General features: G+C 40.2%; 1 protein-coding gene and 1 long non-coding RNA gene across 2 annotated transcripts in view; one reads left to right on the top strand and one right to left on the bottom strand.

The window, feature by feature from the left end:
• LOC110362803 (uncharacterized) overlaps nt 1-325 on the bottom strand; it is a 140,800-nt gene extending 140,475 nt beyond the window's left edge. Inside the window, exon 1 of the long non-coding RNA XR_010471427.1 lies at nt 189-325. This is a non-coding gene — a long non-coding RNA (uncharacterized LOC110362803). The remainder of the gene's footprint in view (nt 1-188) is intronic.
• On the top strand, nt 16-27,657 carry OPRM1 (opioid receptor mu 1). Its single transcript, XM_005507657.3, is given in 5 exon segments — nt 16-99; nt 102-520; nt 16,175-16,527; nt 17,389-17,909; nt 25,195-27,657. Coding segments are annotated over 5 exon segments (1,416 nt in total). The 3' UTR covers nt 25,234-27,657.

The following is a 27,657-nucleotide window of genomic DNA, read 5'->3' as shown; positions in this document are numbered from 1 at the left end:
TCGCCCGCCTCACACATGTGCCCGCACCCACTGGCAGGGCGCGCCGTCGGGGCGGGCGGGTGCCGCCGCCTCCCCGGCACCGCGCGTCGCGCCATCCGCGCCCCGCACCAGCACGGCGCTGGGCATCCCTCGGGCGCGGAAAGCCGCTGGCCGCGCTGACGCCGCTGCGCGCCATGGCTGTCGCCTACCTGCTGGGCAACGGCTCTGCGCCGCTCCTCGCCGGCGCCCTGGAGGTCCCTTTCGCCACCAACGCCTCCGTCGCCTGCCGCCCCGCCGTGCCGCCCTGCGCGGCCGCACCGCCGGGCGCGTGGGGCAACGCCTCAGCGGCAGCGGCGGTGGCAGGCTGGAACCGCTCCGAGCCCTGCGGCGGCCTCAACGGCAGCGCGGGCGGCGGCGGGCCCTGCGCGCCTGCGGGCGGCGGCCCCTCCATGGTCACGGCTATCGCCATCATGGCCCTTTACTCCGTGGTCTGCGTCGTGGGGCTCTTCGGAAACTTCTTGGTCATGTATGTCATCATCAGGTGAGTACCGCCCCGCCTTGCCCTGCCCTACAGACCCCGGCCGCTGCCGTCGGGGCGGACGCCCCGCTGCGGAAGCCGGGCTGCGGGCTGGCGTCCCGACGGGGGATGCTGTGAGCCCTCTCCGGTAGGCAGCGCACTGAGAGGCGCGCAGGGGCTCCTGCCTCCGCGGGGAAGGGGAGGAGGCTTTTGAGAAAGCGCCGGAACGGGTGATCGGGAAGAGAAACTTGTGGTGGGGCCGTGAGGACCGGCCGGGCTGGGCGGTTTGTCAGAAACCGGTGCGGATCCGGGGGTGCTCTGCGGACCTTCCGTGCTGCAGCACCTTTGGGAGCTGCTCTGGCCAACGAGGCCTGAATCCCACACTTGTCCGCTGAGGAGGGAGGATTTAAAGGGACTTCAGCCACGGCCTGTGAGCGTGTGAGCGTGTGTGCACACGGACACCCGACACACATCCACACGTCTTTCCCCCCACTTCTCCCAAACGCGCAAACGAAATATAAATAGCATTTCGGGTAAAAGCTTCTCTCTGACCAGATTTATAGATTTCCTGCTATATTCATATACATTTCTATATGTATATGTACATGCCTGTGTCTAAGTGCGCCAGGATCTCAGCCACTGTGCGTAATCCCGGCTTCCCGGCGGTGCTGCAGGACCCTTCGCAGCTTTCCCGCCCTCAAGCCCACCCGGGCTTTTACAGGTCACTCACAACCGTGTCTTTCACGCATGATAAACCCCACGCCCGTAAATCGGCGCAAAGCGGGTAAGAGCAGCAATCAACGGGCTCCTTTGCCCGCCCGGAGAGCGGGGCGGGCGGTTCCGTGGGGGAACACTGCCACCTCCCGGGAGCGTGGCGGCGGGACGGGGCTGAGCAAGCCCCTCTTCCTCCTTGGCTGCTCGTCGTTTCCAAATCAAGCATTCGCCGAGCCTTGCAGAGCCCAGCAGACGCTGCTGCAGGGGTGCCCCTGGGGCGCGCTCCTTCCCTGCTGGGGCAGCCACAGAACTTCCGTTTTTTCCAGGTCTATAAAGCGTCCCTTTTCCCTTTAACACTGTATTTCCCAAGGAGTCGGGGTAGCATCCGTTGGGTAGGGGGGCCGTGGCCACGGAGAGCTGGAAGCTGGAGCAGAGGTTAGCATCGCTTGTAGGCCGGCAGCACCGGCGTGGCTTTGAGGTGGGTGCGGCGTGGCTTTGTGGTGTGTGCAGCACTGATGGTGCTGGCTATAAAAAGCCCGGGGTGAGGATAGCAGTCAAGGTAGGGTGCTGCTGTGTAGCAAAGGATGATTCCTTCTGCATGTGTTGGGGATGTCACTGCAGAACTGGTGCAGCTCATAGATCTAATGGGAACACAAGTAATGTACATCAGTGGTTCACACTATAGTAGCTCAGAAACCTAGTGAGTTTAACTACACTTTAGAGACTGTATTTTAAATGCACAGAGCTGGGGAAATTCTTTTCTGCCCTGTGGTTTCAGTCAGCCTGAGGCTCTAGCTATCTGTGTGAAGATACATCTGCAGAAAGGCTTCTGAACAGGGGCATGACTGCAATCGGCTGAGCCAGTGTTGAATGCATTCCACTGGGAGAAAAAGCAGATGCACAATGTAACAGAGCCAGGCTAGCTGTCCGCAGAGAAATATACCACAGATTGTCACTGGAATTATGTATTTATAACAGGCATAACCCATACTGGGTTCATATTTCTTGCATTAATTAATTGAATTACACTTGCACCACAAAGCCAAATTGAATGAGGCACTTGCATTTAGATTTCTATCTGAAGAGCACATCTTTCCCTGATATTACAGCTTAAAAACAAAAGCCAGAAGCAACAGGAGAAAGCAAAAATATATTTTCATTTTACAGAGGAAAACATAAATAAATTAAATGGATTCTCCAAAAACCGTCCAGGAATTCTATGGCAAAGGCAGGACAAAATCCAAGTCTCCTGTGCAAGAACAGCATTTGGTATGACAGAATTCCTTCCCAATTAATAGTATGCAGCTGTTTACCAATTTGGGATAAGAAAGAGTTCACATGTTAATGGTTGAACACGATGTGTGGTTTAAGCAACATTAAAATGCATTTCCTTTCTCTGCTTCTCTATATGTTTAGTATATCTGAACAGCATAAGGGAACTTTCTACCTGTTGCAAGCTATACTAACATGACAATATTCCCAATCCTATAATATGTAGATACTAAATGGTGAGCATATGTACTCAGATTCATATATCCTTGGATCCAACTACAGACAGAAGGCAAACCTTTCACTGGACTGAATCTGGCATCATATAAAACTTACCTTCTTTATCTACATCTCACACCATGCCTGCTCAGGAAGAATAAAATATTGAAGTTTGTATTAATTTTGAGAAGAATTAAGATTACTAGAAATAAATTTTTAAAGTAATATTGGTACTAGTTTGCTTTGACAATACTAGGAGTTGGGAGGTAGGTGCTTAGATATTTGAAACTCAGTCCCTAGTCACATTTCAGAGTCTAGCCCCAGTGAAAGCAACCATGACTTCATATTTAGTGTGCTGCATGCTAATATCTCATGCTAGGCTTCTTCGGAAATATTTTTAAATAATTATTATATTATTCTTATAAATCACAGAATCACAGAATCACAGAATCAACTGGGTTGGAAGAGACCTCAGAGATCATCGAGTCCAACCCTTGGTCCAACTCTAGTCCGTTTACTAGATCATGGCACTAAGTGCCATGTCCAATCTCAGTTTAAAAACCTCCAGGGACGGCGAGTCCACTACCTCCCTGGGCAGGCCATTCCAATGCCTGATCACTCTCTCTGTAAAGAATTTCTTCCTAATATCCAGCCTAAATTTCCCCTGGTAGAGTTTAAGCCCATGCCCCCTTGTCCTATTGCTAACTGCTAACATTATAATTCTCTCAACTTTTCCACATGAAGCAGATCCATGGGTTTGGAGCCACAGCTGTGCAAGTATTTGCCTGATGTGGAACCATCACTATCAGTCTACAGTGCCACCCTGTTATCCCAGTTCGAGCAAACAGGGATCAGAAAGCAGATATGTCCAACAAGGAGTTAAAAATGTCATTATCAATATGAAAATCAGGCTCTTCATGCAAAAGAGATCCATGGATTTCCAATTTATATACATGTTACTTCATAATTAACACATTCTCATCCACCCTCCCCATTCTTCCAAATGGTCCTTGTTCAGCTGAATACTTTCATTCTTTAATTAATATTTATGTGTTATATTTGTAGTGTATGAGGCTGAACCCCATGTTACTAACACTGAGCTGTTTTTTTTGTCAAGTACAAAACACTACCTTTTGAGTGACAGCAGTAGTAGTCAGGTTTTACTGCCAGCCAGAAATTTCCTACAATCTGAAAAATCTGTAGATTTTTATTATCTGTTTTCCTCATGTGCTTTGTAGAAGTGTAAATTACTAATATGAACAGTGTTGCTATAGCTATGTCAACAACAAATGCTACTTCTAGCTGCTGCAGAGTACAACAAGACAGTGTACAATTAGTACCATGTGGTATTAAATTAATTTACACAGTAATCTATAGGCTTTTCCAGCTTTCTCATCAAGACAGTGGGATATTAGTCACAAATTAGAGTGGGAAGAAGAATATGCCCTGTGATTAAGGCAATATGCTTGGAAGCTGTAATAGATCATAGATTAAAATCTTAACATCACTGGATTGAAAGAGAGGGATAGCTCTGGGAGGCTTGAGTCCTCTGTGATGCCAAGTGCCCTGAGAGGACTGTAGTTCCACCAATAGCCACTAAAGTCACTAAAGTGATTCCTTAATTGCTTTGCTATTAATTTTGTCACGTATCATAAACAAAAGGGCCTCGGGTTCTCTGTGATCCTTTGCAGCAGGAGGAAGGAAATGTCTTGTTTCATTAGTGTAAATGATTACCCTGGTTTAAAACAAACAAACAAACAAACAAACAAACACTGGAACACCAGTCCTCTGAAATAAAGAGATTTCTTTCTACATTTCTCAAAACTGCCTCTTAATACTGTTGAAAAAAAGATCGGTGACTGAAACATCATCTCATCTGGAAAGATTATGCAGTACTAAAAGCTCTGGCTATTTCAGCTCGGTTCACATTTCAGGAAAACTTTTGCTAAGTAAAGTGGAATTTGGGGTGAAATTTCGATTCCAGGAATAATTGATATCACCAGAGAAATAAATATTCTCACATGTGCACAGAAAGGGAAACGCACGGGGTTTGAAAAGACATTATAACATATGAAGCAGGGAGAGTCTGTTTAGAGAAATTAACTGAAAGTGATCACAAGCTTAAAAGTGGCTGAAACAAAGCAAGTTTTACTAAAAATGAAGGGTTCTTCTTTGCAAGGTGACGTGGAGTTATAGATGCTGTGTGAAAGAAGGCCTACGGCATCTCATGTAGCAACACAGATCCGGAAATTTAGAAACCAAGAAATGCATAAATTCATTATTTCTTTCCATCCACAGTCACATGAACTTCTCTCCATTTGGGTGGCATGGCATGTATGAATGCATGTCCTGCTGGTTCCACTGTCTGCAAATAAAAGGTTCCACCCCATTGCTAAGAGCTGTTACCTAAAGCCACAGCAGCCCTAACCAGTTGTGTCAATTACGAATTGATACTGCTCACTAGCACAAGGCAGAGAAGATCTGGAGACAGAACTGAGGGAGTCAGGTTGGGCAGGAACAGCACAGAACCTGAATTAATTGAGCAGCCTAGTGAGGGGCTGATGCTCAGCATCCTGCATGACAGAAAGGCAGGTGTCCCTGTTTGTGCACTGCTGTGTTAGGTTTACCAACCTCTGCTAGTGGGTGAATGTTTGACTAGCAAGCTGCTCCTCTCCATCCCCCAAGATCAGGGGAAGCAGGCAGATAAAACAGCATGTATACCTTTATATATATATATATATAGAGAGAGAGAGAGATATTTTTTTTTTTTTTAATATATCGTCACAGCTATTGTCAAAATTTGTGCAAAAACACATTAGCCTGCAACCCCCATCACCCTGAGGGTGCAGAGGTGACTGTGGGATAAGAGCGAGCAGCAGCCAGCTCTGCAGCCCAAATACTCATTTCTAAACCAGACCCTGTGCAACTCTATGCCACCCTGTGTCCAGTCCGAGTGAGATTTTCCCCGTACAGGACAGCATGCCTGCCCCAGGAGGGCAGACCATCCCACACTGTGCTAGCAGCTACCCCCAGGCACCTCTGGGCAGAAAAACAGCCCCTCTCACTCAGTTGCTCTTGAAACACCTGTTCTGATCCCACTGTATTTTTCCTGGAGTATCATTTTGGTAATGGCTCCCAGGAAAAAATAATGTTAAACACTTCCAGATTTTTTTCAAAATGTCCTCATAGAAATAAGTAAAATTTTAGCAACTTTTCATTGCTTCAGTAAAATCAGAAAATATTGTAAGCACATTGCTTGTATTATGTAATTATGAGCAACCTAATGCCTAATGAGCTAATTAGCTAGCATAATCCTGAAGCACTGCTTTATTTCATTTTATCTTATTTTTTCAAATCATCAGGCATAACTTCTGCTGAGCACTGTCAATAAGCATTCATAATTTTTCTAGATCAGATGGTGACATATTTGCAAAACTCTCAAACATAACGTGATGTAAGCCCAAATGTCTCAGAATCATAGGCTAGCTCACTAACCTCTTTTCCAGTCATAGCCAGCAGCCAGTTTTCAGTTGAAGAGTGGAATAAATAGGAGCATCACTGTGTGAAAATTATTCTAACAGTCTGTTAAGACGGCAGAGGGACTTTCTGAGTTGCAGTTTGCGTCAGCATTGTATTCAGTAGCTTTTTGTGGACATTTCTACCATGCAGTAGTCCAAAAAAAAAAAAAAATCAGAATCAAAAATAATGTTGGAAAAAAAAAGGTCACAACATTACCATGTCTAAACAAAGCTATTTTGAAACAAACATTCTCTAAAGTAAAATTTCAGAATTCTGAAACATTTTTAAAGATTTTAAGTTGGCTATTTTTAAGCTTAGGTGTTTTTAGAGGGATGTTATACAGACCCTCATTAGTGGATATTTTCCACAAATTATTTATTTTCATTATGATTCCAAGTGAAAATAAGTTTTCAATCCTTGATCATTATAACAATATTAAAAAACAACAACAGCAAAAACTGAAAGCAACTATTTTCTGAATTGCTGTGGTTAGACTGGTCTCAAACGAAGTTCTTTTTTATAACCATCTGTGCCTTCTTTGGGTTAAACCGTGAAGTTTGGATTTATTTCATTATAAGTAGGGCTGCTATCGTTATATTTCAAAGACCCTGCTCCCTTTTGGAAGTTGGCTTTTAATGGTGTTTACTAACAAGGGGTTCCACAGCTTAGCCCAGCTGTGTTAAGAAGCATTCTCATTCATCTGTTTCATGATAAAAAATTCTAAATTTTATTTATACTTCCCTTTGAATTTGCATGATGAAAAAAATGTAAGGATGACAGACCATAGCTAGTCAGGTAACTGTGAAAGACATGAAATAGCATGTTTTTTTCCTTCTTCTCACTGAGAAGTGTTCAATTATCAGCTGTAAGATCTTGTATCTCAGATCAAGAATAAACCTTCAAAACAAAAATGTTTGAATGCTTGTGTAGAATTGAACATCCCCTCGTCATTGTGTTCTATACAGCAATCCCACCTCAGAGAAGTCCCTGTCGTAAGGGGGAGCAGCAGTTGGGGGATCTTTCCCTGTTTTCCTCTTGCAGAGTGCTAACCTCCAGCCCTGGGATGTGCTGCCTCTATAGAAAAATCATCCAAGAAGCCAGTTTCCCATATCCTTGTCATGAGCTGATGGTCTCAGTATATCCCTCAGAGCCCCAGTTTCAGATGCAATCTCTTCCTTGTCACATGGAGACTGAATGCACGTTTCCTGGTACTTTTGATCCTGTCTTCTCAAAACACTTAATCATGCTCCCTCTTTCTGTCACATCTGCCTTCATCATCGCCTGCTTTTCCCACTTTCCCTGTCATAGGCAAGTCTTACTCCACGTTTATTCTCTCTCCACTCCTTTTTTCTCACCGCTGTTGTTCTTTTCCCGATCAAACTTGACAGCTTCACTAGAAGATCCTGATCTCTTGTATACAAGACACCATAGCTTGTATACTTAGCATCACTTCTATCTGTGTGGTCTGTGGCACTGCCTTGAGACTTGTGCTGCCCCTTTGATACTCTCTCACTAGGGGGTGTTACCTCTGCTGCTCCCTTCCCTGCCAAGTTAGTGATGTTTCATGTACAGTTCTCACCTGAGGTCATCAGTCCATAGGTCAGGAGGAGGGAACCAGCACCTGGAAACCAGAGAAAATAGCTGTTAACTTGTCCCTCCTGGAAAAATGTCACTGCAGTTATCATAGATGTGGTCAGTGGTTTTATTTTCAACCACACTTCCCTGAAAGCATGAGGGGAGAAGGTTAAGTTGAAGACACCAACTGTTTTCACATCATCCCGGCAAAGCAAAAATTTCAGCAGTAAGTACCCACTGCTGCATAATGACAATATATTTGAGCTGGCCTTTTTAGCACCATTGTTTTATTTCTGAGAGATGCGTTACACAGTAACGGTGAAAGCAGCAGCCTTTATGGAGACCCATATATGGCTCAGCACCAAGCAAACAGACACTCAGCTAAATGTGGTTTAACAAACAGGCCAGATTAAGTCCTGCAATAATTTGGAGATATTTTTTCCCCCATTTAAATAGGCTGGAGGGGATGGAAGTGTACCAGCAGATGACAGTTTGGGCATTGGAGCACATGTGTTACTGTCATTTGTTTTTTTATCATTAAGTAGCTTTTTATGGTGCCTGAGAAAAGAAAAAGAAAATAGGGTAATAGGAGTTATAAGATATCGCAACATCTTAATGTTGGTGTGGCAAGCTGACATGTCTGTACAGACCTGTTCCTCTCTGGTTCCCCTTCCCTTTTCGGAAAAAGAAAGAATGCATCGTATCAGCTTTATTTTGTATGAATTTATACCAGGATATTATGTATATACATGTAACTAAAAAAGGCGTGAAAATAGTAGGACAGAAATAGTAAAATAGTTACCTGTTACGACTACTGTGGTGTTTGTGTGTTCTATCTGAGGTAATCTTACTCATTAATCCTTTCAGTCAGACACGAAGAGAAAGGATCAGCCTTCCTCCCTTCCTCCCCAAAATACATGTTTATCCCAAAGAAAGAAGCTTGTTTTGTTTTTCTGGAAAAAGAGAGACTCATCAATACAAACTAAATAGCAGAAGGAGGATCTCTCTATGATTCCTTTCCATAACAAAAAAAAAAGCAGGAGGAGCCAAAAAGAAAGCAACAAGTGAATATTGGCTGAAAGCCCAACACAGTATTGTAATTCATTAAAAACAGGATGAGTTAGATGTCTTCTCAACTCTTTTGGTGCCATATCATTCTCAAGGAGACCTGCACAGCAGTTTGAAGAAAGTTGACTCTGCCTAAAAATCTTTCATTTGGCTCTCCTGCTCCCAAAAGCGGAGGTCTGAGAGAAGTCACTAATTGGTTCCCAGTACAGGAGAAATGGCCCTGAGATGATACTCTTCCACAAGATGTCATGTGCTCTGCCTGCTTCTGCTTGCGTCCTGTACGCAAATGCCGGTGGATTTCCACATGCCCTGCAGCAGCCCCTGATGAAAGGAAAGGACAAGCTGGGAAGTTAAAGATGCTAGCATGATAAGCCAAGGGAAGTAAACATTGGTGAAATTCTGGATTAGGTTCATTTGTGCTACGGAGGAGAATAAAGTGGAAAAGGAACTTGGCAGTGGGAAAACAAAGTATTAGGGAGAAAAGAGGTAGCAGCTGAAGCAACTGCAGTCCAGCAGTTACCTGCCCTGTGTTCAGATCTGCATTCAACACATACATTCAACTCTCTCAGAAAACAGAAATCCCCTTGCTGGTGTTTGAGGGGTGAGGCGAAAGCTCCTCCGGCATAATGTATGTGGAGGCCTTGCAGCATTCCCCACTGAGTATGTCAAATAACAAGGCCTTGCTATTTTAGATCCAGTACACCCCCTTAGCATGTCGTGCCTTGACACCTGAAGTGATACTTGGTATTTCTGTGACTGGGTCACACCATGTTGGGAGTCAAGATGCGAAGCTTTAACAGGAGGAAACAACCGCTGCCTCTGTCTTTCTTAAAGGCAGTAAAATCTTGTTCCCTTCCCCAGTTCAGCTTTTACCCCCAAACTCAGGATCAGTGCAGGGAGTAAGTGAACATGCCTGAAAATTGCACAATTTCATTGTAACTAAGGGTGAACATTTTCTGCTATAATGTTGTACCTGCTGGAGGGTTGTTTGGTTTTTGTATTTGTTTGTTTGTTTTCCCTGAGGGCTTATTATTTTTAAATTACATTCTTGTGTATGATCTTTTCAGAAAAACATAAATCAAAAGGACAAGTATATAGTTAACCATAGTATGGCACCTCCAATCTAGGTGGCCTGACTGTGTAATAATGTGTAAGCATTGTCCACAAATTTGTGGTGCTTGTACCCAGCGTTTAATTTAATGGCTTAAGGCATAAGTATTCTGAAGTATTCCTGAATAAAAGAGTCAAAGACTAAATCTTCAAGCTGATGAAGTCATATGTTCCCTGACAGGTAGGTTAGGCTCATCCAGAATACATACGACTTCAAAACTTTAGCAGGTAACAGTCTGCCACAGTGCACATTACAACTGTGGCTGATATGCAGTATGGGTCTTTTACTCTATACAGAACGACTACCATGCAAAGAAAGGAAAAGGACAATGAGATATGATGGCCATCAGTTAAGTCTATCATTTGAGACCCTTTTGCTCAAAGTTACTTTCCAGGATGTGGCTTAGCTGAGCGACATCATTTCAGTGTCAAACATACTAACTGAATTGGCAGACAGAAGAAATTAGGGCGGGCGGGGGGGGGCAGGGAGGAGGAGATGGGGGAGGAGAGGGACAGGGTTCCAGACCAACCTGAATGAAAAAAATCCCTCTTTCCTACTGTTTTTGAGTTACATATACAAGATGCAGCAGAGCAGCTATGGAAATAAATGTTCATTTAAATTGATTCAACGAGGCATACTTCTTCACATGTTTCAATCTTCCCACCCAAGGAGACCTCAACTAATCTAACGTATGCATGTAATGATTCTTCGTTTGTTTAACAAGTAATTTATGCAGAAAGAACATTAATTTGAAACACTAACCTAATCTCCTCCAGCATCAACAAGAGTTATGTCAGGTTGTCTGTATGCAAGACCTAATTGCTGGCTGTTTTTTCTTTCAGCAGTCAAACCATTTTCATGAACAACTGCTTTCTGCAATGAATCTCCTGTAATTAAGCCCGTTTTTCATATATTTTGCATTGAACTTAAAAACAGATCAGTTGAAGGAGGCTTTGTCTCCAAATTAGCTTTCTGTGGACAAAAGCTTGCATGCTTTTGTGTTACTGAATGTTGTTATTACCAATCTACCATCAGCCAGCCAATTTCCTAAGTGCAAAAGACTGTTTCTGCTTTTCTCCTCACTGTTCCTATTCAGATAGGAGCAGTTCTCAAATTTGTAATGGTATGTGTCACTGTATTCATGGGGCTAGACTTTGACCTGCTGACTTCTTTGTACCAGTCTCGTGGTACAAGTATGATATAAAACTGATCTGGTACGGAAAGGCTGAAGGGTCTGGAGCAGGGTATATTTCAACAATCCACGTGGATGTAAATTGCTTATCCAAGAATTGATAGGGTCAAGACTCAGGTGGCACAATACCAACTATGTCTATTAGGCTTAGAAAAAGTGTGGTGCAAATCAAAAATATCATGATTTTTAAAGAAAATATGTTGTTGCCATGTTATTTTTTTATTTACTTTTGAGAGATGGAGGCTTAAAAGAAAGGAATCTTCAAAAATTGTTGCACATGATAGGCGCACACTAAACATTTGGAGTGGGCAGGCCAGAAAGAGAGCTGTGGCATGTCTTGCAGAAAGAGATGTAGAAGCAGGCTCACATCTTTCTTGTCACGTGTCTGTAAGGTGGAAGGGAAGATGCTCATGGCTCCTGCTCAATATGCTCTTACACATTGTGCGACTAAGCTGGGGGTCTCTGTAGGTTAGTTTCATGAACCACCTTTTATTGCATTTGCAAACTACAAGTGGCCCATGGGCTGCCAGCTGAAGAGGTCATTTTGAGACTTTCTATTTATCCTTGAGTACTAGGAACTCAGTGACTATCTGAGAAGGGTTCTCATGATTTTCTGTCTTGCTTTTTCTTATTCCAAGAAATCCCAGTTGAGTGGACCTCTACAGATCAGATCTTCAGTCTTCAAGTATATTTTAAAGCTTTGTTGGATTGAAGATAGAGGCAAGACTGAGTTTGCCCTACAGAATTAGACAGACATAAATGATATTTCTACTGCTGTAAATCTGATCTATCTTCTGCTAGTACCAACAAAAACATGTTCCATAAACACAGATATTTTATGATATAGGACCTACAATGAGGAGATAGAAAGGGCATATTAGTGAGTGTCAGTATTATAATGAGCATGATTAATCTGAATATGTATCAAGAGCAGTATCAAGCTAAATATGCACAAAATAATTGAACTATCATGTTCTATTAGTCTTTCATTGCAGAGCTGTAAAAATAGAAATAATGTTGCCCAAAGCCAACTTATGTCTTCACTTGTCATGCAAAGTTTAATATATTTAGTATTTCAGATGCTGCAATGTCAATGTACTCTAAATATCAGCATTCAGATTTTTATGGCTTTGCATTTAAGACTCTTTTGTTACATACCTGTTCATTTCTAGGTTCCCTAGTGGCCTTGAGTGGAAGTGCAAAAGCAGTTATCTGTTAAAAGATTGCATTTAAATCCAATACTTTTGGTATTATAAGCCATACAGACATCCTGTGACTTTAATTACATATAAAATCCAGTCCCTCCAAAGTATTGAAATCTCGTCACATATACCTCTATGTCTTGATGATGGAAATGTTTGTGCTGCTTATTCAAATAAGTAGAGCGATACCTTAGTGAAAGATATAATAATGGCTAATATCAAAGCTTTGAAGAGCTGCATTTTGAGGGACTGTTATTCTTCCTGTTGTTAAAATTGCTGTTAATCAATTGGTTTAGTATTTATTTGTTCGTACCAAAAAAAATAATCCTGGCAACACTGATAATCTACTTATTTTGAAAAAGACATGTTTAACAAAATGTACCTCTTAGAAGTAAGCCCTTTATAAAATCTTAAAATATTCTATGCCATAGAATTCACTGAAAAGAATAATGTAGTTTTCAATAGGCTTTTGTTGATTAGGCAATTGTGGAGGTAAATACTTTCTACCACCACAAAAGCTCTGCTTTCTTTTTTTTTTTAAGAACAGTGTGATTAGAAATACACAAATTACAGAGTATATCAAGCAAAATCTTTCATTAATAGTCCATTAAATGAAATAAGTCCCAGAACTTTGAAGCATAAGCTGACAATGAAAGCAAGATAGCAAAACTGAAAAATGTGTAGCATTTAGGTGGGATAAAGCCCGTGCCAGTCTCAGCAGAGAACCTTTATTCCATTTATTCAGAGAATTTCTGTGCTCATCTTCTGGCATGTCAGCCTAAGAGCCATTTATTGGTTGATGTATTATTTTTTTTTTCTGTATTAAGTATTCCCTTTAAATCATCAGAATGGCTTTAATTGCTGATTAAAAAAAAAAAAAAAAATCATTATGTGGTCTCTAGATGGAACTGTGCCAGAATTGTATGCCCAGGTGGGCAAGGAGGCCAACAGCATCCTGGCTTGTGTCACAAATAGTGTGTCCAGCAGGGTTAGGGAAGTGATTGTTCCACTGTACTCAGCCCCACCTCGAATCCTGTGTTCAGTTTTGGGCCCCTCACTGCAAGAAAGACATTGAGTTGCTGCAGGGTATCCAAAGAAGAGGGGTCTGGAGGACAAGTCTTATGAGGAGGGGCTGAGGGAACTGGGGCTGTTTAGCCTGGAGAAAAAGAGGGTGAGGGGAGACATTATTGCTCAATACAACTACCTGAAAGGAGGTTGTAGCATGAAGGATGTTGGTCTCTTCTCCTGTGTAGCAAGCGATATGACAATTGAAGTGGCCTCAAGTTGTGCAAGGGAAGGTTCAGACTGGATTAGGAAAAAAATTTTCACGGAAAGGGTTGTCAGGCATTGGAACAGGCTGCCCAGGGAAGTGGTTGAATCACCATCCCGGGAGGTGTTTAAAAGACAAGTAGATGAGGTTCTTAGGGACATGTTTTAGTGCCAGTGTTAGGTTAACAGTTAGACTCAATGATCTTGATTGCCTCTTCCAACCAAAATGATTCTATGATTCTGTGATTCTATGATGGCAGCAGCACTGAGCAGCACACCTAAGCATGACTTCTTGTTCAGCCATAAAGGTAGGACAATCACCTCAGAACTGACGAGGGATCAGCAGCCTGGGTGAGGGTGCAGGATCATCATCACCTTTTCTTGTCTGTGCAGAATTGAGAGCCACTGTCCCTCCGCTGCTGTTGCTGACTGAGCAGACCAGACTGGAGCAAGCTGGAGATGGCTGCTCATAATGCAGTCAGCCTCCAGGTTAGGTCTCTGGACAGAACCTTAGCTAGTCCTGGATCTGTTTTCAGACCTGTGGGAAAGACATTCATTTTTGATGAACAACAGGAAACATGGCAAAATGAGGGCCTAATACAACATTTTCTTTCTGGGTAATAGTAAAGTCAATATAAAAATGCTGTTAATTTCATTCTCCTCTGCAAGATTCTCCAGCAAATTGCCTAGAAAATATTTTCTTCTCCCTCCAAACTTTTCTTAGAGCTGCACCTTATTGTGTACCTCTCCTACACTACAATCCTGTGCATTTTCCTAAATAATTCCTGGCAGATAGAGGCATGGATGCTTGCAGCATTTACCTCCTCCTCAGTGTTACAATCTCTTGGTTAAATGGAGTGCTTCTGTAAGAAAAGTTTTTTAGGGTACTTTCAGAATATAGGTTTTATTTAAAACTTGGAAGTATCATACGCAGGTCATACTTTCTCAAGACAACAGTCAAGAGCGAGCTTGGATCTACTTGAAAATATTAAATAAAAAAAAAAAAACTAAATTGAAGTTAAGCTTGTTAGTGGCTCCTCATGCACAGTGCTACAAAATGAGATAACAAAGCCAGCACATATTTCTTCAGATGTTCGTCATAAAAGCTATCTAGATGCATTCAGCAAGAAATCTACATTTCTCCAGACCCTACCAAAATGTGTGTTCCCTATAGAGCCCTGTTGCCTGTTTTCTGGAAGTGAATAATGTTCTGAGACATCAAAGTCAGAGAGAAAAAACAACATTAAATACTATATTTTACACTTTGTCTTCCCTGACAGGGAAAATCCTTTTAAAAGGGCAAATCACTCCATAAATTGTAAAATATTTGATCAAACAGTGCACTTGTTACTCTGCAGAAACAGAATGGAGTTTTATCAAAAGAGCGAGCCATCTGTCTCTCCAAAAGCCAGGCAGCCACAGCACCCAGCAACCTCAGCAGCAAGCAGGACAGCAGGGCAAGATAGCCAGACACATTATTTAGAGTGAAATAGTCATTGTACCACTGCAAAAAGAAAGCATGCTCATGAACAGTGGATCTCAAGTGCTGCTCAGCTGACACAAGGAGTTGCAGCTGTAAATGTCTCTTCACAAAAGCTGATGAAACTAGGGAGCAATTTAGACTCTGCCTTTAGCAATGCAAACACAAATTAAAACATAAAAAGCTCCCCCTGTTCAGCTGTGATTGAAGTGTGACATATTCAAAATTTAGACAGTGGGTTTTGGGTAGTTAGTGCCAGAGACTTAGCAAGAGGAAAGTGCAAAGGAGTTTGAAGACCCTTTTGCTGAAATAGGCACTGTGAGACAGAGCATGAATTCCCACCTCAAGCAACAGGGCTGCAGCATCCACCCAGGGTGCTGATTCTATTGATACGCTCAGTGCATCTGGTCAATAGCATCTATGTTCTCATTTAGTTGGAAAAACCATCTGTCCAACTTGTATAGGACACTGAGATTAGTAAAGCAATGTAATAACCATCATTACAAATTATTTTAGAATTCTATAATTATAAACAAATGAGAAAATCTTAAAAGCCTGAGTTTTTAGACATAGTGGTTTTGATAATTACACTAATCATTTATGTACTTATTCCCTGAGGAACTGCGTCTTTACTACTCCACAACCTACAAATGAGTTCCCAGTTTCTATAGACTGTAGTTCTGATACTTGACGTGAAACCAGCAGATGCAGAAAATGTGTCCATTCAATGCAGAGTCTGATATGTGCAAACACTTTTGTTTCAAATTATTTCTCAGTTCTTTAGCATCTATAATTTTGTTTCTTCTATGTGTATCCTTTCTCTCTGCACAAGTTAAATTAGTCTTTCTTTCTTCCACCGTTTAACTAATGTCTTAATGAACTGCGAACATTATTGTAGATAAACCATAGCAAGATCATTTGGTTAAAAGCAGAAAATATGATCTTTTATAATATCTAACACATTATTTCACAGGAGTTTCTAATACATGGCGCACTGGACTCAGTTTTGTTTAACACTGTCAGTTGTGATCATTCACATGTTTTGCTGATTTTTTTCTAGGTACACGAAAATGAAGACTGCCACGAATATCTATATTTTCAATCTTGCATTGGCAGATGCCCTAGCAACAAGTACTCTGCCATTCCAGAGCGTGAATTACTTGATGGGAACATGGCCATTTGGTACAATCCTTTGTAAGATCGTTATATCCATAGACTACTACAATATGTTCACCAGTATCTTTACACTCTGCACCATGAGTGTGGATCGCTATGTAGCTGTTTGCCACCCAGTTAAGGCCCTTGATTTCCGTACCCCCAGAAATGCCAAAATTGTCAATGTCTGCAACTGGATTCTTTCATCTGCCATTGGCCTGCCAGTTATGTTCATGGCAACTACTAAATACAGGCATGGTAAGTCTGGCTTTCATTCCTAAATTGAATGTTTTCATGTTTAAACTCCTTTCTGCATTGTTTCACTTTACTGTAGAGACGTTGAATTAACTTCTGACCTCCACCTGTATAAAGCAGGTGTCAGTGCAGATGAGCCCTTCAACAGTTTTGTGTCTGGCTGTAGTTGACGACACAGCACTGCGCATGTTCTGTTTTCTACAACAGGCAGCTCCAGCTCCTTCTGTAGATCCTTGTGAGTCTTGCTGCCCCACACAGTTACTGTAGTGGTTGGAAGAGCATCTGTGACTGCGTACCTTCTGCTGTGAGGTGCTTATGCACTCTCCTATAGCACAGAAGCCTGTGCTTTTTACTTAGGATATTCCCACAGAAGCTGGCAGTCACAGATATTTTGTATCTAATTTGGCAAGACATGATGCAGAGCATGATGGTCAAAGACCTTCCATGAAGCGATAGCATCTCAACATCCAAGCCGTCCTTTGTGCACAATTAATAAGTGTCATGTCATCTCTTTTTTTTTGGGGGGCCAGATTTTATACTGAAAGTGAAAATGAGTCAAAGTTTAAGCATTTATGACAATTCAGCTGTTTTTCTTGTCCAATATACGTGCAATTCCAAGCCATAAAACGCCAAAGAAAACACATTACTTCAGTTTTGGTTTTTTACCTGACACTTCATGCATGTTTTTCAGACCTGTGTGCTATCAATGTTTTTACTGATGCCAGGTCACAGGTTGCTTCATTTTAGCCTTTTATTTAGTAAATCTTAACACATTTGCCTGTGCTCTCAAAAATAATGGTTTGAAGAAGAGCACATGAAAAACTGAACCACTTGTTCTTCTCTGCTGTTTTCTTTTTTCTCTAGGCTCCATTGACTGCACACTTACGTTTTCCCACCCTGCTTGGTACTGGGAGAACCTCCTGAAAATCTGTGTGTTCATCTTTGCCTTCATCATGCCAGTCCTGATCATTACCGTGTGCTATGGGCTGATGATTTTACGCCTAAAGAGTGTTCGCATGTTATCTGGCTCCAAAGAGAAGGACAGGAACCTGCGGAGAATCACAAGGATGGTTCTTGTGGTGGTGGCAGTGTTTATTGTCTGCTGGACTCCCATCCACATTTATGTCATCATTAAAGCCCTGGTCAACATCCCAGAAACTACTTTCCAGACTGTCTCCTGGCACTTCTGTATTGCTCTAGGGTATACAAATAGCTGCCTTAATCCAGTCCTTTATGCATTTCTAGATGAGAATTTCAAAAGGTGTTTCAGAGAGTTCTGCATCCCCACTTCCTCAACTATTGAGCAGCAAAACTCCACCCGAGTTCGACAAAACACTCGTGACCATGCTTCCACTGCCAACACTGTGGACAGGACTAACCATCAGGTATGACTAGCAGTGGAGATGTCATCTCTGGATCCAGGCCTCCCGCTTGGAGATGACATGTATTCTGAATTTACAGTTTATACTGATTTGTAGCTTTTTGAAGGTCTAAACACCCTCAAGGTTATATTTGAAAGAGGTGCATGCATACACAGAAACCCCAGTCCTGCATGGTGCTAGTTGTTCTGTCCTCTAGTTGATGTTCAGAAGCTGAGGGCTTTCAGAGGTACCTTGTATGATTGGGTCCAGCATGCATGCATATACAAAGTGAATAAAACAGTGTTTTATTTGCAGGATGTTTACAACAGATGACTGCTTGAGAACTGGCTAGAGAATAATCACAGATTTCTTTATTTATACTCTTTGTCTGCTTAGGGAGACAGGAATGGGACAGAATATATGTCTCTCTATTTCTTCTATTATGAGAGTGAATAAAAAAGAGAAGAAACTGTGTTTGTACACTTTTGGGTGATGTATAAAGAAGGCCTACTTGGCCTTGTTTGTCCTGGAACACATGCAAGAAGCAGACAAAGTCCTGTCTACATGCAGTTCTTATATCAGATAATTATCTGTGTTGGCTAGAGTGAGTCTTGAGATATATATAAACATGTATGAATATGTATATGCACATTAGAGTAGAATAGAATAGAATAGAATAGAATAGAATAGAATAGAATAGAATAGAATAGAATAGAATAGAATAGAATATTTCAGTTGGAAGTGACCTACAATGATCACCTAGTCCAACTATTAAGGAGTATTGTGCCATTTTGTCATTTATTAATAAGGTATACTGAGAATATACCTTTTCCATGTAGAAAAAGCCTTTGAGAAGTAGGAATTTTATGGCACAGCAGATACAAAGAGAGATTTCTTTTAATTCAGGCTAATTTTGCTTAGCTTTTGTGAAGAAGCTATTTTGTTACGTGTTCAACATCCATGTTCCTGTGATTATTCCTGCAATCGACATTCCTCAGTTAACATCAAACAAAAGATGAAGGCAAGCTTAACATTCATGAAAGTAACTCATGCTCATCACAAGTGCTAAAAAAAGCCTGACTCACCTTTGTAATTCATTAAAAAGAAGAACAAAAGGCACAAGATTAGTTCATTCCTTGACACATCACCTTTCAGCAATATATTATACTTAGATTGCTCCTGCATCAGTTTCTGACTGCTGCCACTTCAGCCATAAGCCAGCTGCCTTCTTAAGGGGCACAAGTCAATGGCTTCTTGTGAAAGAAATCACATACCTGTCACTCGGCTGCTGCCAGAAAGCCCACATCAGGACTTTACTATCTCCAAACAGACAAAATAGTCACTGCACCAGAAAAGAGGAGAGAGGAAGCTAAAGAGAGAAGGGGAAGCTTTATTAAGCATCTGCAGTTGGTGGTGTAGTTCACCAGCATCTGATTCATACATGACAAACTGTGACCTGCGAAATCGGTTAGTACCTGCACACTTTGGTGGTAGAGCAGAAGTGCCCAAACTTTGCATAGGCGCATACATAAAGGTATGTATATAGGTGTAGCATTTACTAGGTATACCAAAAATTTAGTGGACAGATTCAGCTGTTAATAATGCATTTGTAATTCTCAGTGGAGTCAATTTTGTGCATGTGTCTGACAATAGGATTGTATCTATATCTAGTACAATTCCAGCTTTTTACAGTGCAGTGTGTATGCACACATTTTCTACGTTTAGTTATGCTTCCTTCTGTTATTTTTAGGAGAGCCGTAACCTTCTAAACTTTTAGCCTTAGCAAAGATTGATGTGATACTTACTGCCTAGAGGCTGAGTGAAATAAAGTCTTTTTCTCCTGGCACTGAGCAAACACAGAATCGAAGATGATCCTTCCCACAAAGGTTTTTTTAACCTACACCAACAAGTGAGAGAGCCAGATGAGGCAGAGGTAGACCAAGCCAGTTAAGTGAGGTGTATAGAGGCAATAAGGAGGAAGCTGGTCTCACAGCTGGGTTCTTGGTTGGTTGGTTTCCTTCCATTTGGGGAATAGTGATGGAATTAGTTAAGAGATAGAGCACATGTAAAAAGAAGTGAAGGGGTAGATGCTGAAGGGGAAAGGAGGTGAGAGGAAGAGTGCAGAGGAGAAAAGAGAATATCAGGAGTGATGTCCGAGTGAGGCAGTAAGGAAGGAAACTGAAACAAAGAGCCAATATACATGGAACAAAAAAAGCATATGCAGAACTGTAAGAAATGGTGTGACTACTCAGCTTTGACTACTTCTGTAGCTCTTCCTAGGAAGTAGCCAGCAGTTCTCTCCAGGGCTGGGGAGAAGAAGACAACATTTGGAAGCTCATGTCCTTACAGATGTGTGAATAGGTCTCTTTGCATGGTCTGGTGTTTGAAAGAGTTTGAAGTGGCCACAAATGGGCCAAATTTCTCTTCCGTCACCACCATCCCTGCAGTCCTTGCTTTGGCTGCTGCAGGATGTGCTCACTGGATGCTGACCTGAGCCTTCTCACTGCTGCACTCCCTGGATTACAGCACACCAGCTATCAGGGGCAGGCTTTCTCACTCTCCACAAAGTTTATAAAATACATTCACAGCAAGCCATGTTCAAACTTTTTTTTTTTTTCCAGGAAACATTTATGTAAAAGACAACACTTCCTTTGTCTGCTACTATCAGAATGACAGACAATGTTGTAGGACTAACGTACACTATAAAGGTTCTCTGGGGTACTATTTGCAAGGGTAACATCTATTATTATCATCATTACAATTATTCTTACTATTTTAAAAACAAAAAGTCCTAGGGTGAATGCAATTTTTTCTCTCAGAAAAGAAAAAAAAGAAAGAACAAAAAGAAAGAAAAAAAACGTTGTTCGAACACTGAACATTTGTAAATTCTATTGACAGAGCATCATTTTCACAGATAAATGCTTTCTGTACAAGAAAGTCTAGTTAGTTTATCTGTATTGATCTACGTATACAGACAAGACTCTTTCTTGTATAGACAAGGCCTTGGAGGGCATTTGGTACAAATTCTAATTGCAAGCCTTTGTAGTACTTGGCACAGTTCAAGTCATTTTTGAAGAAATGGATGTTCTAGAAGTTGCTTTTTTGCCAAGTGAGAATTCTTTACTCGTGATAAAGTTAATAAGAATAGCAAGCACTCAGTCATTCAGCAGCTTAGGGCCTCACAATCTAAAAGCACTTAAAAATAAGCATTCACTGGTGAACAACTGTGTTTTCTATCAGTGCAAAATCAGTAACAGGAAACATCACAAATACTCATTGTGAGTTAAGATACTGGCCTTTGGCCTACTCCATGTCTCCTTGACATTATTAAAAAGATCTATATTAAGAATTTTATTATTATTTTATCAGCATTTACAAAAAGTGGAAGAGCTGAACACATTCAAAATTCCTTCAGAAATGTACCTTATTTCAAATGCAAATGTAGCACCTGATCCATAACATGGATGGTGTGAGCATTTATAAAAATAGTACATGCTCAATGAAGCAACATAGTTCTGAGAGAGAACAGACAGTGGCTAATCAGGCATCCAAAACCTAGAAATGGTATAAGACTGAGATATTTCACATCTGTGGGGGTTGTATCCTGTGTTGCAGGTTACATTTTACAAACAAAACATTTGTTCCAAAGTGAGCATGAAGTCTTGGCTCACTTTAATTTTCAAGGAGGCATATGCAATCTTGCATTTGCATGAAGAGTTAAAACAAGAGTAGAAGTGATGGAATTCTGGAAAAATTGATTACAAAGCAGAACTGCTTACGGTGAACTTTCCTCTGTATGACACAATATATGTAGGGAATGGTAATAAAGGACAAAATGTTAGCTTTTGCAAATACTCAATTTTTTTTTTTTTTTGTCATTGACATTAAGCTGATTCATAATTAAGATCTTAGGGCAACAAAGATAATTAAGGCAGTGGAGCATCTCCCTTATGAGGAAAGGCTGAGGAAGCTGGGTCTCTTTGGCTTGGAGAAGAGGAGACTGAGGGGTGACCTCATTAATGTTTACAGATATATAAGAGGTGAGTGTCACGAGAATGGAGCCAGGCTCTTCTCGGTGATGACCAATGGTAGAACGAGGGGTAATGGGTTCAAACTGGAGCACAAAAGGTTCCACTTAAATTTGAGAAAAAACTTCTCAGTGAGGGTGACAGAACACTGGAACAGGCTGCCCGGGGAGGTTGTGGAGTCTCCTACTCTGGAGACATTCAAAAGCCACCTGGACACCTTCCTGTGTAACCTCATCTAAGTGTTCCTTCTCCAGCAGGGGGATTGGACTTGATGATCTTTTGAGGTCCCTTCCAATCCCTAACATTCTGTGATTCTGTGATCTTGACAAATATTTCAAAGTAGCTTTTACTTTAGATGCACAGAGACTCTTTGCATTAATTTATCTCCTAGATTTAAATTTTGAATTTTTAAAAAAATTTAAAATTCATTCATAATTATTTTTACCTGCAAAATTTGTTTTCCAAATAACTTCTGTTTTTATTACTATCTGCCTGTTAATAACTAAAAAATCCTAAATACTCAGAAAAATTTGTTATTAGTAACTATAGAAATCTGACAAATAAAATTTGTTTCAGTGGGTTAGTTTATTTGTGACATATCTAAGTTTTTATTCCAGCCTCACCTCAATATACCCAAGCAACTAAGCAAATGATGTATAGTCACATTTTAAGGACTATTTAGTCGTCCTATGTAACTATTTTTTTTTGTATTTTTAGCTTCTGATGCTTTCTCCTTAACCACCGTGTCTAAATGCCATAATGGATGCTGCAAATCCTTCTCATATGCTGAAAATGAAGCCTAAGATATGTCCAGTAATCAGAGGCTCTGGTATTTGTGCACAGCCCTGAAAGGTTTTCTCTTTATTGTTTGGATTGAGAGCCATATGTAGAAATAAAAAGGATATTAGAGTAAAAAAAAATACATATTTTTAAGGTGAAACAAGGAAAAAATGAAAGCTAGTTTCACTTTGATTAAATAAATGAAGTATTTTCTTACATTTGAATTTTCCCAGAGCTATATGACAGATATAAGCAAATATGGGGAATGCTGGTGAGTCCTATACTGAAACATGACAAAAGCTGGGCAGATTCTATAACTCCAAACCTCAGCAGATTCATATTTACTTGTATTAATAGAAAATGGTCTTTCTGTGTATTTCTAGAAAATGAACACAACTTCTTTATAAATAATACTGTATTTCAATAATAATTATTAAGAACTGATCTCTTATAAAGACCATTTCTGTCAAGATAATAACTACATCTATGAAAAGATTGTCTAAATTCAATAGATCCTTGAAACTGGGCTTTCTTTTGTAGCTGATGTGTACTTATACCAGCCCTTCGTGAATTCTATAGTAGCAAAGAAAACAGAATGTGTTTGTGAGACTATTTCATTAAAGCAAACAAGAATAAACTGTGGTATGAGAACCAGAACTAATTAGAAGGCTTCTAAGTTTGCCTGTGTTTGTGGCATTCCTTAAATTGTGAATTAGAATAAATGGGTAACAAAACATTTCAAGTCTTTCCTTAATCAGAAAAAGTTCACTGGTAAAAAAGAAAAAATAAAATAAAATAACATAAAATAAAATAAAATAAAATAAAATAAAATAAAATAAAATAAAATAAAATAAAATAAAATAAAATAAAATAAAATAAAATAATAAGCAGGCTTCTATTTTATCTAATCCATAAAAATGAGTGAATATGGACTTCAAAATTCATATCTGGATCTAGGCTTCTCCAAAAGATGGGAATGTTCACATTTAGGATCAGGTCAATTTCTCGCCAAAAGGAGCTGAGGAGAAATATTCCAAATAGAGAATAAAGAAAATTCCTAAATATAGCATGTTAAATTGAAGAAGCATTTGAATTATGTTGTGGCCTTGGAGAAAATTATCTCCAAATCAGAAGCCCAAACAGCCTCCACTCTGATGAATGTGCTTGGAAATTGAGCCAGTTAGAAAATGCACTTTTCTTTTCCCTGGCACAAAAATCCTTCCCCATGTGTGGTTACTTTCACAGGAGCACGCTCCCTGTCTTTTCTCAATCGGGCTTCACCTGTGACTCTGCTTTCCATAGCATAAACCTGTTATTCACAGTATCTCCCACTCTTTTGTCCACAGGTTCTAGTGCTGCAGAGCAACATTTGCTGGGTAGTACAAAGGGTTACAGACTTTATTTACTTGATGTTCACTTAGCAGATTTTCTTGATGGAAACATCTGTGGTGCTGTTGTGCCTCTATGCAAATGGGACGTCTGATTGACTGCTGACAGTTGCTGGGTTGGTTTGCTGATGCAAGTCCATCTCACACAGAATTTAAACTCTACTTTAGCTGCAAATCCAAAAGTTAGCCAATGTACTGATGTGAGCATAGAAGGTATAATCTAAAATACTAACTCTTCTGCAATTACTGCAGAAGTAATACAGAGAGGGAGTGAAATAGAATCATTGAATCATTTTGGTTGGAAGAGGCCCCCTAAGACCACTGAGTCCAACCATAGCCTAAATCAAATGCTAAACCATATCCCTAAGAGCCTCATCTGTACATCTTTTAAACACCCCCAGGAATGGTGACCCAACCACTTCCCTGGGCAGCCTGTTCCACTGTTTCACAAACCCTTATGGGAAGAAATGTTTCCTAATATCCAATCTAAACCTTCCCTGGTGCAACCTGAGGCCATTTCGTCTCATCTTATCATTTGTTACCAACAACCTCCATGCTACAACCTCCTTTCAGGTAGTTGTAGGCAGCGATAAGGTCTCCCCTTAGCCTCCTTTTCTCCAGGCTGAACAGCCCCAGTTCTCTTAGCCTCTTCTCATAAGTCTTGTCCTCCAGACGCCTCACCAGCCTTGTCGCCTTCTTCTGTACTCTCTCCAGCACCTCCACATCTTTCCTATAGTGAGAGGCCCAAAATCCTGCCATATTCATTAAAGGCATAGAGGACTACCCTCTAGAAAGAGAACAGCTAGCTTGGTATTAAATTTATTCTAATTCAAATTTCAGATCTACTAGTATTTCTTTGTCTTTAGAGGTCAGACATAAAACTTCTCTGTGGTCATTCCCCCTGCCTTTGTTGCTTCATTGCAAAGGCATATTCTTGCCTTACTACCTGGTCTACCTGTTTAATTTTATACAGCAGGACAGTAGCTGCAAATGAAAAGTATATTCCTCTTAAAAATAAAAACAAACAAAAAAAACCACACACACAAAAACAAACTTGTGGGTGGGAAGAAATCAAGTAATTGTTCATTGCATTTGCAATTTCTTTCCTTTCAGTTGGAACTTCAAGAAGCTGAAACTACTCCACTGCCGTGACAGGGTCTCCTGCCGTATAGCTCTCAAAGCAATGACACACTAGTGCCACAGTGTGTCTGGGCAGTATGTGATGGGAATGTGTAGGATACACTTTCCCTCAAAAAAAACACCACAGAGGAAAGTGCCTGCTTTTCCAGTCTGTCAAAAATTGCTTCTGCAGCACTTCTACATTGCACATTAACAGAAGCATGAAACTTAGCAGCAAGCAGAGCCAAGAGATATGGGGGCTTGCCAGGCTTTGGTGTTCAAAACAGTCACGTTTACCAGGACTACATACATAAGTCTGAAACAAAGCTACTGTACCTGGAGCTGTCTGACATGTTCTTAACAAGTTAAATAGGTCGGAAGCAAATATTCAAAGGCTAGACAACAATGGCTTGAAAAATGATGGTGAGCTTTCAAGGACGGGAAATAATAGGAAATGAAGTTGTAATACTGTTGGTACTCAATTTACTCTTAAAATTTATTTGTAGAGGTGTTTTATGTGCAGGTTATTTGTGTGCTGAAGTCTCACAAGATCATCTAGAACAACATATTTGCAGTTCAAGAGGCCTTCTCTTACAAGGATTGCATGTTCCACAGTTTCAAAGGGAAATGATGTATTTCAGTGCTCATTAAGAACAAAAAAACAAACATCAAACAAACAAACCCACAAAAATGTCCAAGCTTCACTTTCTGCTTCTATTTCTCACATTAAAAAAAGAGAAATCTTTAAAATCAAAACAATGGGCTATCACTTCTAAAAGAGATGAGTAAATGAAAGTATTCTGTGTTGTTACTGACTGTCGAATGATCCCCAGAACAGCAGAGACTATTAACAGAAATTACAGTGTGAATAAAAATCTAGCGATGAGCCTGTCAGAGCTAACACAAGCTGATGATGACTTCTCTTTTAACTAGTTTCTCAAATTTCAACTGCCCTGTCAACAACATTTCAAATTTGTAAGTCACTGACAGTCCCTCCGTGAAGTACTTGGAGCCGTTAATGCATTAGACCTTTTGTTAAAATAAAAAAGGTTACATTTTGCTAGAAATCTATTTTTTCTTAACCAAACCCATAATATGTTTGCTTTTATAACTAATGTAATACAGTCTGCTTCTCCATTTTGTATTTGCTGCTAAAACATGTTAAGATTTATGAAAGAAACATTGTACTGTAGTAAATGCCACCTTAGCTGTTTTCTAGTAAGAAAAATAGAACAATCTGTGTCGATAATGTGTAGTGCAATGGTATTTTCTAGACATTGTTTGTTACTTGCTTTGTAAATAAATCATCAATACTTAATCAGGGGAAAATGTACTTTGATGAATTTAAGAGTATTCTAAAATGCTACTCTGTGGTATAAGGTTTTGTATTTTGTTTCTGCAGTCAAAATGTATTTCTTATTTTCATTGTTAAAATCTATGTAACAATATGCTTTTCCTGTGAAATCGTTTGTTTCTGCCATGGACTGTGTAATAAAGATTGAAGGCCATACCACTGCAAGTTGTAAAATAAAGTAATATGTGAGTTTCATCACTGTATTGTAGCTAAATATGTAGCTTTCCATATCAGCAGAATATCAAACTAGATATAGCAGAAGTGCCTTATTTTTTTCCCTCTTCTGTTGAAAATTCCACTGTGCTGTCATAGAGATTTAATATTTAGTTTTGTATTAATTTAGCACGATCTCCTCATAGTAATCATTAAAGTTTAAACGAGAGTCATCACCATCCTGAGGTGTTGCATTTAATTTTTAAACAGTATAAGATAAGCACTCAGAAGAATTTGACATATTGTTTTGCACTACAGAGCAGTATTATTTAGATAACAAGAAGAATATAGAATACACCAGAAATACAGACGGATTAGCGTCATATGATGTCATTACTACTTGACAGGTTCTGAGATTTCAGCCATGCTCAGAAAATTGAAATACATTGAATGACTATTTGAAAAGTCTTAACTGATAAATCAGATCTACATTTAATTAAACTTAAAATCATGGTTTCATGCCTAGTCAAAAGTTCATCAGCTGTCACAGCATTTATATAATTAATTGAAGCCATTATTTCTTTTGTACTTAGAATGGAATCAATTCACCAGAAAAATACTAAAACTTGGCAACAGACAACCTAACGTTTCTAGAGATATTTTAGGTTTCTACAGTCCAGTAATGAATTGAGCAGCCTGACTGTAAATATTTTTAGCATTAGTAATGTTATTATAGCTTTGATGGTCTAAGGATATGAGGAAGAAAATTTTATTAGCAAAGCATTAGCAAAAATAAGTAAAATGTCTTTTGTTTTTTGATTTTGGTTTGTTTTTCCAGAAGGCATGAATGTTAGTTGGTAGTGCTTTGCAGTAAGTAGCATATTACACAACTTCTGTATCTTCACTGTAACCCTCTAATAAAAATATTCATGTTTCTTCTATATTTGCAA

This window comes from Columba livia, chromosome 3, assembly GCF_036013475.1.
Source record: "Columba livia isolate bColLiv1 breed racing homer chromosome 3, bColLiv1.pat.W.v2, whole genome shotgun sequence".
In the NCBI taxonomy this organism is placed as follows: domain Eukaryota; kingdom Metazoa; phylum Chordata; class Aves; order Columbiformes; family Columbidae; genus Columba; species Columba livia.
Note: the sequence above shows the minus strand (reverse complement) of the source record. Positions and strands in the feature narration are given on the sequence as shown.